Below are 14,558 nucleotides of genomic sequence, written 5' to 3'. Positions count from 1 at the left end.
GAAGAAATGACCTCTATAAAGACAGAAGGGATGGGGGGAAAGCTAACCATGGAGAAACAAACTAAATTGAAAAAAAAAAAAAAAAAAACAGAGTAAAAGAGAGAGGTTTAAAATTCAGCTTAACAACTTTATCAACCATTTCAAGTTCAGTTGAGAAATAAGAGTAAAACATTATTTATATGAAAATCAAAGAACATTTTAGGTTAAACTCTCCTCTAACACATTAAAAGACATACTGAGCCATTTTTCTCTCAGAGCAACTTGCTAAGGTGTCCTAAGGGTATTGCCCAGATTGGGAGAGCCAAGCGATTTCCTGTCAATCTACGTAGGACTTCTCCAGTAGTTCAATAAACAGTTATTAATTCCCTAGTGTGTTGTTTACAAGAACTGAACAATTTATTATAGGAAATTTACCTTTGAAAGAATACTTGTAAACCTCATAAAAACTCAGTAACATGTTCAAAGTCATATGAATTAAATGTGCTTTTAGTGATCCAAGCTGAAAGTTAGTGCTACATGGAGATTAAACCAGGAGAGGGCCAGCCTTGGACCTGGTGCATTGACTCGTGAACTGCTGGTCTAATGAGCTGAGGCCAAATTTCCTCATGGATATATGGCATTTTGCCACTGTGACTTCATTGTGAAAATCTTGAAGACCACCTATATTTTTAAATCTGACAGAAAGCCTTAGGGAATTGGGTATGTTTTTAACAGGATACCAGAAAGAAAGTCTTTTAACAGATAAGGAGGGAGTAGTCTAAGGTTTGCCAGAGAATAACTGGATACCAAATAGACACAAAAACAAAGGTAAATACCTTGTAGTTAATATGAAGGTGAAGGAGAAATGAGGAAGCATTAATTGAGATAAATAAAAGGAAGTCAGTGCAAAAGGTGTGACAACTGTCTTCTTTTATGTTGCTGTTCCTAGTAAGCACTGTGAGAGCAGGAAGAAAAGAAAAGGTAAAGTATGAATGAAAATAAGGTTGTGCATGCATTGCTGAAAGGGGAAAGAGAGGAAGAAATTGGCTGGAGTGTGTAAAATGGAAAAGACACAACCTGCAATTTTGTAGGACTTTGAATAGAACCAAATATAGGGGGGACGTAGGGGATTTCAAATAAAAAATAAACTATTACTCTGATAAGCCTGATTACAAGACAGATTTTGAATTAATGGTTGTGTATTTTACAGCCTAAAAGGTTTCTGAAGCTGGTGTGTAATTCCAAAATATTACAAAGATTATTATGATTAAAATGCTAAAATTCGCCATGCACCTTCTTCCCATGAGACCATAGGCTACTGTACACAGCAGGCCAACAAAGACTTTTTGATTTAAGATGCTTTCATATATTTCAAGAATAGTCCCTTTCTTAAGTCTTCACTTTGAGAAATATGTTTTCTTTTTGAAAAATGCAGATGCAACATCTGCAAACTGAGCCAATAGGTATGGATATAGTAGGAGATGGAGTCATCATTTTGGGAGATAACAGAACAGAGATAATGTTTAATTGTAAAAATAAAATAAATTAAAAATATATCACATGTAGATGATGCAATGTACTTGGTAGCAAGCTGTTTTATTTAAGGCTTGGAATGTGTGTATTTTGAAGAGTCAGTCATTTCTTCTCATAAAGGTGAGACATTAAGTTAAAGGACATCCCAAATAGAACATTAAATAAACTGAAGTATTTTAATGAGAATAAGGGCCTCTCTGTGTCATGAGATAGCAGATTAATGAGTTATGACATTAAAGGTAATACCTAGAGTGACACAAAAGGAGGGTGTGCTCATGACTAGTCTGTGCTCCGCCAGGGTATATAAGCATCCTTCTGCTCATGTTGGCATTCACACTTGTGATCTCACCCTGAACAGCAAACCAACTCACCACTCCTGACACCATGAGCTACTACGGCAGCTACTATGGAGGCCTGGGCTACGGCCTTGGAGGCTTCAGTGGCCTGGGCTATGGCTATGGCTGTGGCTGTGGCAGCTTCCGCAGACTGGGCTATGGCTGTGGCTATGGAGGCTATGGATATGGCTCTGGCTTTGGAGGTTATGGTTATGGATTGGGCCGCCCATCATACTATGGAGGATATGGATTTTCTCGCTTCTACTAAAATTGTGGGTGTCCTGGAAAACCAACACCTAAAGTCAAAAGAAGATCACCAATACTAGACTTCAATCAACTAAAGCAAACAAGCTCACCCTGGGCCGAGCGAAGATTGAGGAGAATTTAGCATCTACAATTTTAAGAATAACTATCATCTTATAATTGCCTACATCATGTCTTCTTGTATCCCCATCTATACTTTACAAAATGTAACATTTTTAGTTTCCCTTTACAATAAATTATCCTAATTTAAAACAGCATTCATGGCTTTCATTTTTCATTTAACTTTTTACTATACTTGTTAATACACTTGGTTTAAAAAAGGACTGCAAATGTGGCTTAGTATTGAATACCCCTGGGTTCAATCCCTGGTTAAAAAATTATAAATATATATATATATATATATATATATATATATATATATATATATATATATATATACACACACACATATATATATACACACACACATATATACATCTATATGTTAAGAATTAAAATATTGAAGTACTGATTTATTGTACTTGGAACTGCAAATGAGTACAAGATCTCTGAAAGGAAGATTTCTCAAAGAACTCTGAATGAAACCAACATAACACCCAGCTAGCCCACTGCTTGGTATATGTCTGAAAGATCTAAAAATCAGTATTGTATAGTGATACAGGCAAATCAATATTTGTGGTAGAATAATTCACAATACCCAAGTTATGAAACCAGCCCAGATACCCATCAACAGATGAATGAAGAAATTTTACTCAACCATAAGGAAGAATGAAATGTTGGCATTCCCTGGTAAATGGTTGGAACTGGAAAACATCATATTAAGTGGCCCAAGTCAGACTCAGAAAGTCAGAGATAGAATGTTTTCTCTCATATCTGGAAGCTAGAGCAAAATAGGGAGTAAAAGAGAGATCCCATGAAAATAGAAGACAGATCAATGGAGCAAAGGAAGGCAATAGAATGGGATGAGATGCACAGGAAAAGAGAGGAAGGGTGTAATGAAATAGACCAAACTACATATGTGAATATACCACAGTGAGCTTCACGTTTGCAGCACTAATCTAAAAAATACTATAAATAAATAGAAGGAAGACCAGAAGAGCAGAGAAAGATGAACAGAGGGGGGAGAAGGGGAAGTACTGGGGACTGAAAAGGAGCAAATAATATTCCATGCTTTTATCAGATGAGATTGATATTTAAATTTAGCACTTTAAAACTTGGTGAACTTTCTTATCCAAAGTGTGCCCACATGAAGAATATGTACCTTTTTGGTTTGTTACAAAAAATATGTTTATTTGGCCCAGTTAATGATGAGAAATGTAACAATAAAACAAAAATATTTCTCCAAGAGTACATATTGAATATCAGCAGTTTGGGGTGAAATCGTATCTTGCTTTCTTCCTAGTCCACTTTGGTACGGTGTGGTGGTGTTCTACCATACAATCATTGCCACCACCTCTCTGCTAGCTGTTAATTCAGAAACCAGTGAGGGGAGATGGTGGATTGCGAAAAGGCAAACAGACATATAGAGAGAAAGCTGGGACCAGGTGGGACATTGTCCTCTGATGGAGAATCAGTGACCCAGAGTTAGCTCAACATGTTTATTATATAGGTTTTATCATCAAAAGGTTATTTGTGGGAAAGTTTCTGCAAAGCAGGCAGACTGAAGGATGCAGCACTGGTGAGACATTAGGTTTATCTTCAGAATTCTCTATCCCTGGGAGCTGGTACCTGAACTCAAGGTTCAGAATGACGTAACTATGTGCCTTTGCACAGAGTTTCATAAGGCTGGGTATCATCAGAGCAACTGGATAATCTTGACCTGCACCTTTGCACAGGAAGTTCCCAGCACAAACACAACATGAGGCAGAGATCATGATTCAAGTCACTGCTCTCCACAAATTACCACAGAGAAATATTTTTCAATTGGCCATAGAAATTTTAAAAATCACTGTCATTACTTTGGTGCAATCTATATTGAAACCATGACTGGCTTTCAACTTCATGCACTCTAACCCAGTTTCTTGTAATGCTGACCTTGGTTTAACTGCCAACAAGAAGAGGGCTGTTTCAAATATTTCAAGTAAGTATTTGCTTATGAAAATTAGATAATAAAACCTCACTACCATTTAGAGAACAATAGTTAGATTTTCAAACCAAAATGAAGTAGAAGCCTTTTTTTTCAGTTAACCAAATTCAGTTATACCAGGGAATAATACAAGGATAAAGTATGGAATTAGCAGAAATAATGTAAAGTTTACTTAGTGCTTACTCTAACACCATCTTGGAGAGGAAAGAACCTTCAAAAATGAAATCATTTGCTAAGGATCAAAAACTGTCCTGTGCTGTAAATCCCAGGCTGGAAACCTGTTTCAATGACTAGTTGGCATACACCTGCCCCGTCACACTGTCCCATTCATGGGCACTACCTTCCTTTCATGCGATAAATGAAGTATCTTCAATAGTCTGGTCATGTTTTTCTCTGAAAAGTTTAATTATCAGGGCCAAGGGACCACCTCTAATTATTTTGATTTTTGAATATTCTGTTGTAGAATGGAGAATTTGTCAATTTCTAATTGAGCTGTAGCTATGTCAGATCAAGTTGTAAAAGTTCCAAATCCAAACATTTAAAAAAATATTAAGAATATCAGACTTATTTACTGAACACAGGGATGGATTGGCATAGCAGATAATATTATCAACTCTTTGACACAATTAAGTGAAGTTCTATAGTCTCACAATGAAGAAATCTGAGAGGGTGTATCTTAGTGTCATCACTGGGGACCGTACTACTTAGTTGGAGTAAATCAGAATTTCATACCAAACTCTTCTACTAACTAAGTAATGAACGACATTATGTATTTCTAAAGAATAAAACTTTTTCAATATAATTATTTGGAGAAAGTATTTAACACTTTCAGTATAATGCAATTTTGCCATATTATTACATATCTGATTGCAAGATTATATTGATTGATGCTGGAATTAAAAGAATAGCTCTCTAGAGCTTCATTTCATTTCAAGGAAAAGCTATGCCTACTCATAAAAATAATGCAATTCACAATAAGGGGGTGGGAGCTAGGGAAGAATAGAGGTACTTTGAGTTAGACAGAGGGGAGTGAAGGGAGGGGAAGAGATATGGGAGGTAAGAAGGGTAGTAGAATGAATCAGACATTATTTCTCTATGTACATATATGATTACCCAACAGGGGTGATTCTACATCATATACAACTAGAAGAGTGAGAATTTATACTGCGTTTATGTCCGGTGTGTCAAAATGCATTCTACTGTCACGTATAAGTAATTAGAACAAATAAAAATAAAGAATGCATCACATAATCTTCAGCCCTACAGCCGAGGAAATATCTGACAGAGTTCAAAAGGCAGAAAGACATCATCCAATCTGCCAGGCTCATTTGTGATTTTATAGATTCCACTTGATTAAATGAGAAATAAATATTCAAATTAACAATTATCTTTCAATTTAGAGTGTACTGAAAAATAGTTCCAGTTATGAAGAGACTCGACAAAAGAATTAAAAATGAAATGCGAGACATTCAAAATTCCTTAATTACAACAAAAAAGTATTAAATATACACATGTTAACATATTGGATTTCATGACAGTAAAAAACTTTTCATATATAGACATTTTAAAGGGAACAAACCAAATATATACTGAAAGTAAATATTTTCAAGACAAACATCTGACAAAACATCTGTCTATAAAGAGCTCCTATAAATCAATGCTGATATTACAAACCCTCTTGAAAATCGGCAAAACACTTGAGCAGGACATTTCAAAAAGAAGGTATCTAAACGACCAATATGAAATGATGCCCACTGTCATTGCCCATCAGATAAATATCAAAATAAAACAATACTCTGCTATTATTACTACATGCCCACAAGGGGAGTCAATAGTTAAAACAGGACATTGCTATAGATGTGTCTAGAATTGTATTATATGCTAGGAAGACTGTAAACTTAAAATCCCTTTTGGAAAACTACTGACAAGATCTATTGATGTTAGGTGTTAAAATTTAAAAAGATGGTTACCTCTGGGAAATATATTGATTAAAAAGAATCAATGGAAACATTCTGGGATATGGCATGCTTGCTGAAGTAGTGGAGGCATACAGTTCTGCCCCCACTGTTCATGGCAGAAGTTTTCTAACCCCTCCCCCAGGGGATGCCTAAAACTTATTAAGATAGCAGCAAACTCTATTTCTCCCATGCATATGTACTCAAGACAAAATTTATTTGATATACTGGACACAATATTAAAAACTAATAATTAACCAGAACATTTATCACAGTATATTGTAATAAAAGTCTTGTGAATGTAAAATCTCTGAAAATGTTTTGTATGATTAGCTTCTTATCATGGTGATATGAGGTGACACAGTGCCTACATGATGGAATGAGGTGAGGTGACGCTGGCATTGTGACGTAGCATTGGCTACTTAAGAGTTGCTTGAACACAAACTCTGCTACCAGGACAGTTGCTCCGATAACTGAGATGGCTAAACCATAAGCCCCTGAATAAACTTTTCCTCCTCTACAACTGTGCTGGTCCAGTCATTTTAGTCACAGCAGTGAAAAAGCTGATTAAAACAAGCACCATGTTTGACGGTAGGCAACTAAAAGTGTAGAAAATGAAACTGCAGATTCTGAAGGGAGCAGCTTTTTCACTGATGTGATTAAAAGTCCCAAAAAGGACAATTTTAGAGGAGGAAAAGTTAATTTGGGGACTCACTGTCGCAGAAGTCTCAATCCATAGCAACCACCTCCACTCCTCGGGGTTCAAGGTGAGGTAGACCATCATGGTGGAAGACGGTGGCAGAGGAAAGTGGCTCACATGATGATTAGGTAGGAGGGAGGGAGAGGGGGAGAGAGAGAGAGAGAGAGAGAGAGAGAGAGAGAGAGAGAGAGAGAAACTCCATTTGCCAAATACAATATGAATAGCTAAAGGCATGTCCCCAAGGACCCACCTCCTCCAGCCACACTGAGTTGTAGCTGAGTGAACCAGGGGAAGGAGAAGGAAGAGAAATTTGAAGTACTGGGGACTGAATTGGGGCAAATTATATTCCATGTACGTATGATTATGTAAAAAAGAGCCCTAATATTATGAAACCTAATATAAGGAACCAATAAAAAAAGCAAAAGTACCAAAAGAAAATTATTAAAAAATATGAACTATCTGATCAAGTATGAAGTACATTTGGTTTAAAATGTGCACACTAATACACAAGATTACACCAAATGTTTACACTTATAGAATTATCTGGTTTATACCTATGAGTCATATACCCTACTTGAATCAATTAACCCACAATATTTTGTTTGTGGAATATTCAGAGGAATTCCAGTAATATGGTGACCTAGGTTAAGCTCAAGGAGATCAACATGAGCACCATAGGTTCTCACTGAGAAGTTCTGGGGGATAATTTTTTTGAGACTCATTTAAACCCCCTTCATCTAATCACCTCAAAAATGTCTGGGGAACTGAAAGCACCTGTACAAAGGGTCTCTCTTTGTTTTGTCTGAGCAAATTGTTTTTCCAGGACAAAAAATAAAAAATACAGAAACCATCAACCCAGAGGATGGAGATTGTGGGAAGCACCCTTCTTTCTATATAATTTCTTCCTTTGTTTTCTATAAGCATCTGAAGCTAAAGATTGATTAAAATGAATACTGATAACTGTACAAGAGAGAATTGAAACGGATTGTGTATAAAGTAATCTATTATAAAGGACTTTATCTGTCCACTTCTATATTATACATTGTCTCTGCAGAACAGAAGATCTATACCTGAACTGCTATCAAAATCTCCAAGCATTTACACCACGTGTATTGTGCATTCTGAATTCACTATCTACTCCTAAAATTAAGTGTAAAAGTTACTAAAAGAAGGAAAATAGGCTTACAAGTATAACATTTTAATCATATGTGGTCTTTATTCTTCAGCATTGTTATTACAGAATATGTGCACTCAATGTGAGTATATTGTCAGCTGTGGCTAGGAGACATTTACCTCTAAATCATACTGTCTTACACCAAAACAAACAAATGAGAACAGAAAGAATTTTTAAAATGATGGGTTTCAATAAATTTACATATTTCACAATTTCATCTATGTTAACCTGGTAACTAAGGGGAGAACACATGGTGGGTTATATTTTAAAAAGGATTTTTAACATGCCTAATAGGATGGCTGAAATTCAGAGCACTGGCAACAAGTATTGGTGAGGATCTGGAGTGACAGAAAGTCTCATAGCTTAGGGGAATGTGAAATGGTACAGCAAATTTGCAAGATCATTCCGCAGTTTCTTGTAGAGCTGAAGACACTCTTACTATGTGATCCAGTAATTGCACTGTTTGATATTTACTTAGATGAGTTGAAAGCTTATGTCCACCTGAAAATATGAACACAAATGTTTATAGAAGTTGTTATGCTTTAGCTTTTTGCAGTATACTCCAAAAGCTCATGTGTGAGATAATAATGTAAGAATGTTCAAAGGTGAAGTATACAATAGGTGGATTAATCCACTGATATACATTTACTGGGTTGATAACTGTAGGCAAGTACGGTGTGGCTCAGGGAGAGCCTTCACACTTTATATTTTACCCCTGCTGAGCAGACCTTACTCTCTGCTTCCTGGTTGCCTTGTCCTGAGATGATTTTCACTGCCATACCATTCCACCATGATGTTTTGCCTTACCTTGGGCCCTGGGCTATGGAGTCCTCTGACCATAGACTAAACCTTTGAAACCATGACACAAAATAAAACTTTCCTCCTCTAGGTGGCTTTTGTCAGGTGTTTTAGTCACAGTAATGAAAAACTGACCAAAACAGAAATTTTATGCATAGTTGCTATAACTTGAAAACAAAGCTGCCTTTCATGAACTAAATGAACTCACAAACTGTGTTACATGTATACAGTGGAATAGTAGACAGGGATAAACAGAAATGAGCTACTGAGGAAAGGAAGGGATTTTAAAAGCATATTGCTAAATGACAGAATTCAATAAGAAAAGGCCACAATACTGTATGGTTCTGACTATAAGATATTCTGGAGGAAAACATAAAAATCTATAGACCTGATAAACAGATCTAATGTTTGCCAAAAATTTTAGAGAAGTGAAGAAAGAGGAGGTGAAACTTGAGTTTTTGGATCAGTGAAATTATGATGATATAATTGTTTTAGCCTGACTTTATAATCTTGCCTAAACCCACAAAACTGTAAAATATAATGAGTAAATCCTAATTAAATGGTGGAATTTTAGTTATTAATAATTTATCAATTTGGTTCATCAATTGTAATTCATGAGCAATAAATACTAATGCTAAATGATAATAAGAGGAAACTGTGTATAAATATGGAGGATATAATAAAACTCTATTTATAATCAATTTTTCTTTAATTGTAGAATAGTTCCAAATGTAAAGTCTATTAACTTTAAAAAGGATATATAAGATATCAAATATATTGATCAGGAAAGGGCAGAAACAATAAAGAAAGGGGAAAATGTTCTTTGCATTTTTGGAAAACATTGAAATAATATGACAAGTAAGAGGGTTAGAATCTGAGAGGTAGATTCCTTATCAGCCTTTAAAGTTGCTTCTGAGATAAATTTTTTTGACTTTTTTTTCTAATTATACTTGGACACAATACCTTTATTTTATTAATTTATTTTTTATGTGTGCTGAGGATCGAACCCAGCACCTCATACATGCTAGGCAAGTGCTCTATCACTGAGCTACAATCCCAGCCTGTGAGTTAAAATTTTGATGATGGTATTTTGATCAAAGTTTCTGAGCAATTTTTTGCATGGTTTCAAAGTCAATAGAACTATACAATACAAAGAGTGAATCCTAATGCAAAGAATGGATTTTAGTTCATAAATAAGTGTTAATAATAGTAAGTAACAATCATAAAAACCATATCATAAAAATCAGAAATATTTTATTACCCAAAGCAGTAGGCAATACGAATGATGATGATAAGTGTTTCAAAACTTAAAAAAGAGATCCCTTCATTATTTCTAGAATTTATTGCTAGTGGATAACATTTGAATCAATGCTTTATGATCTTTAAATGTTTATTTCCTTATTGCTGAAGAAGATTGATAATTCACTTTTTAGGCTGAGGAATAAGATGCTTTAAAAGTATATGATGGATTACAAAGCATTGAATTTGGCACATTTCTTTATTTTGTAAATTAAGCATATCAATTCAAGGAAAAACAGACATGTAAAAAATATTTACTTGAAAAACACAACTATTAAATGTGATTAACATCATATGCCTGTCTATGAAAAATTCTATTTGGGGAATGGTATGCCAGACTTTGAAGACAAAGCAAATATTGAAGCAAGCAAGGTCAGTCTTCTCATTAAATGATGCAATAAGTTTTAAGGGCCACCCTAACTCTGTAGCTAAGCACACTCAAATAATTTAATGAATGCAAAGCTTGCTCCTCGTGTCAGAAGACAGTGAGTTAATGAGTACAGTTAAGCAATTGGAATTTTTAAAGATGACACAAGTAGGTTATGTACGTGACTTATCACATGCTCTGAGTTTGGTATATAAGCACCCCCCTACACCTGCTGGCATTCACACTCAGGAGCTTGCTTTGAACAGCAAACCAAACTCAACACCTCTGAAACCATGTGTCACCACAGCAGCTACTACGGAGGCCTACGCTATGGCCTTGGAGGCTTCGGTGGCCTGGGCTATGGCTATGGCTGTGGCTGTGGCTGTGGCAACTTCCGCAGACTGGGCTATGGCTGTGGCTATGGAGGCTATGGATATGGATCTGGCTTTGGAGGCTTTGGAGGCGTTGGATATAGATGTGGCCGTCCATCATGCTATGGAAGATATGGATTCTCTCACTTCTACTGAAATCCTCCCCAGAGGAACATTACTTCTGAGTCCATAAGAGGATTAAGCAAATTTGGCAAAAATTGAATAAAAAAATGTTTCTCTGGACCAAACCAACAGCAAAAAATATTTTAAGAGTCTATTTTAAGAGTATTTTTCATCCTGTAATTACATGCATCCTGATGTCCTCTATCTGTACTTGAATAAATATAGAATATTTCAGCTGTCTTAATTTGAATGGCATTTATCAATGCATTTATTTGTTTAAATGCTAGCTTTATCTTTGTTGTTCATTTTTCTTCTTGAGTGTTTTCAAAAAGTAATTAAATAAAAACCCTAAAAATTCTATTCCTGGGTTTATGCAATTACCACATTCAGTTTATGAAGATTTGTCCACATTCCACATTAAACATCTATTTTTATTTAAGAATTTTAGTTCTGATGATCCTTGAATCTACCAACTTTAACTTTAACTGTATCTGAATAAAATAAGTAGTAAACAATGCTGATGCTAAATTCAAATAAAATTAAAGTATTAAGATGAATCAGAAAGATTCAGACTAGCGTGTGTGTGTGTGTGTGTTTGTGTGTGTTAGGTATCATGTTTAGACCTGGAATGTCCCCAGTGTACCATATATCAAAGGCTTGGATCCTCATGCAATAGTATACAGAGGAGGAGATTTGGGAAAGTGATTATGTCAAGAGGGCTCTGACCTCATGGATGGATCAATTCATTGATGAGTTAATAAAAATGGACTATTGGAAGGTGGTAAAAACTGCATGCAGATGGAGCATGGTTGGAAAAAATAGGTCACTCAAGGCATACCCTTAGGGTCTATATCTTGCTCCAGCCCCTTTCTATTTTTCTTTTTTGCTTCCTGGCTGCCAAGAGCTGAGAAGCTTTTTACCATCTTGCCTTTATACCATGATATTCTGTCTTAACTAAGGTTCAGAGAAAAATATAACCATGTGATCATGGACTGAAAACTCTGAAAGCATGAGCCAAGACAAACTTGTCCTCCTTTGAATTTTTTTTTTTTTTGTTGTTGTTGTTTATTTTGGTCACAGCAATGGAAATCTGACCAATGCATGAACCTGAAACTTGGTCCTTCTGCATGAGGCAAGCACTCTCTCACTGAGCTACACACCCAACCTATTTCAGACTTGCTTGTTAAGCATAGAAAAATATCTTTATGAAGCCTGCCTGTAAGAATGATCTTTGAGTCCATTTAGTCATAGTAAATTACTTTACACTGGCAAGCATGAAGCAGGAATGCTGAGTGATTCCAGTGGAGGACTTCACTACTTAGTTTAATAGAATATAACAATATTTATTCTGTTTTCTGTAGTAATAAATAAAAATATTCAATGCAACTACCAGGAGAAAATGCTTAATACATCTACTATAATATAGCATTATCATAGTATCAGATCTTGAATTTATTGCTTTTATGGATTCTTGGAGAATTACAAAGAAATATTCCAGGATATCTTTACTTGCAGGGAACATATTTGCTTATCCTTTGGATAACATATAAAAATGCAATCATCAGACCCAAAGCTGATGCATTGTTGGCAAAGTTAAATAGGTAGAAGATGACATCATAAAAGTTGTTTGATTTATTTGTGACTTATATGGCTTTCTCTTGAGGTAATGAGAATTAAATACCCGAATTACCACTGTCTGTTTAGTTTCCTTTAAAATAATTGATTAAAGAGCATAAGTTTTAAAGAAAGCTGACAAAAAATTAAGTAATAATATTAGATATTCCTTAATTAGAATCAAACAGAACTAAACATATAATTAATTGATTAATAAAGTAGATTTCACTATATTATTATATTCTTATATGGATACTACTTAATGTGAAATAAAACTAACTACATAAGGGGTGAAATTATTGTGAATTCATAAGTCTGACAAAATGCATAGATATACAAAAATATGTAAATAAGTCCTGCTAATAAATACTGAAATATTACAAGCCAAATATGAAATTGACAAAATATTTGAACAGGCCTATTTGAAGAGGGTATCTAAAGTGACCTGGAAGCATATATAACAATCACTAATATTATTATGAATTAGGTAAACCAAATTAAAATAATTTTCAGATATCACTATAGACTCAGAAAAATGAAAAAAATCAATGATCCTAAAAATGATCTCTATATGTAAAGATGTAAAGCATCAATTAATTATATGTTTAAAATCAATTTGAAGGCATATTTGCATTGGGATTAGCCAGCCTTCACTTCAGTGTTGGGTGCTGACACAGTCGAGGAACTTCTTGTCTCCAATATTATTTCCTACACCCCATCTTTTTACATTGTATTTATAGTTTTGAAGATTCTAAAGACATTCCCAGTGTTAGTAGTCTCTCGCTGAACTCTACAGGGTCTTTGGAGGTGGAATATAATCAATATTTAAGACCCTATTAATATTTAATATATTTGAGAACAAGATAGATATTCCTTGTGTATGAAAAAATGAACAAAAGGAAAGCAAAGGCAAAATTTATTGTGAAACTCATAAATGCAAGGTTTTAAGAACTGAATAAAAAGAGACATGAACCAAGGAGAACTGACTTTAATGTTTGAGCAACAGTATGCTAGGATTATCAGATCAAAATGGCTTGTATTTATGAATCAAGGAAAATAAAAAATGGAAACTATAAATTTTAATAATCAATGTTCTAAACGAATAGAAAAGTGATGACCATATCTCCACTTTTCCCCTGAAGTTCTCCCCTGACACAGAGCAGATGAGTTGATGCCTCTGGGATTTCCAATGCTCCCTTCCCTCTGAAAGGGACCTCACAAGGCCTCTGAGCAGATATGATAAATTGTAGAGTCTTGAATGCAACCAAATCCCTTCATTGAATCATAAGTGAAACAACAGTTCAAAGAAAGCCAGAGGTGAAGAAATGCACAATTTCAAAACCACACTACCAATACAATAGGTCTGTGGAGACTACTGTTTAGGGGGTAGTTGTCCTGACTTTAAGGATACTGAAATTTCTTCTTCAGTTTTATAGTTCCAAAGTCAACAGACACAGGCATAAAAACAAAAACCATCATCAGTGTTACTAGATTGGGAAGTCATGGGTACAGGACTCCTAGTAAAATGTATTGTAATATTTATTATGTTCATTTTTATAACTTACTTTTTATCTGAGTTTTTGAAAAAAAACAGTTTGAATTTATGGAGAAAGGTCTCTTACCTTCCAATGGAAGACTCGGCCAATGGAAGATATATTTTCACTATTTTGCAACACAGGATCTAAGCTTCATAATTGGCTTACTGTCTTCTTGGAGCCATCTGCAAAGAAAAGAATGATAAACAGTTGTCCAAGTTATTGATTCCACTGAGTTAAGAGAAAAATAACCTCAAAAGAAATACATGTTTCTCAATTTCTAAAAGTGATCAGCAGCCAAAGTATATTGCCATTGTTATTTTTTTTCAACCTAAAAAAATTGATAAAAAGTATTTGAATGCTTTGGCTTTCATTCATATACTTTATAGAATCTTTTCATAACTTATGAATATATATATATATAT

General features: G+C 34.8%; 2 protein-coding genes across 2 annotated transcripts; both read left to right on the top strand.

Moving 5' to 3' along the window:
* Positions 1–1,834: 1,834 nt before the first annotated feature.
* LOC107136252 (keratin-associated protein 19-3) lies at positions 1,835–2,368 on the top strand. Its single transcript, XM_015478435.2, has one exon. The coding sequence runs from the start codon at positions 1,897–1,899 to the stop codon at positions 2,113–2,115; it is 219 nt and encodes a 72-aa protein (XP_015333921.1). The 5' UTR covers positions 1,835–1,896; the 3' UTR covers positions 2,116–2,368.
* An 8,375-nt stretch (positions 2,369–10,743) lies between these two features.
* On the top strand, positions 10,744–11,764 carry LOC125616875 (keratin-associated protein 19-3-like). Its single transcript, XM_048803245.1, has one exon. It carries the CDS (start codon positions 10,784–10,786, stop codon positions 11,015–11,017), a length of 234 nt encoding a protein of 77 aa, XP_048659202.1. The 5' UTR covers positions 10,744–10,783; the 3' UTR covers positions 11,018–11,764.
* Positions 11,765–14,558: the final 2,794 nt, after the last annotated feature.

Source organism: Marmota marmota, unplaced genomic scaffold (genome assembly GCF_001458135.2).
Source record: "Marmota marmota marmota unplaced genomic scaffold, marMar, whole genome shotgun sequence".
Taxonomy (NCBI): domain Eukaryota; kingdom Metazoa; phylum Chordata; class Mammalia; order Rodentia; family Sciuridae; genus Marmota; species Marmota marmota.
This window is presented reverse-complemented; position numbering and strand designations above follow the sequence as displayed.

What these genes read in the sequence shown, in the direction of transcription:
- LOC107136252 (XM_015478435.2), top strand. Translation starts at nt 1,897, where the DNA reads ATGAGCTACTACGGCAGCTACTATGGAGGCCTGGGCTACGGCCTTGGA.
- LOC125616875 (XM_048803245.1), top strand. Translation starts at nt 10,784, where the DNA reads ATGTGTCACCACAGCAGCTACTACGGAGGCCTACGCTATGGCCTTGGA.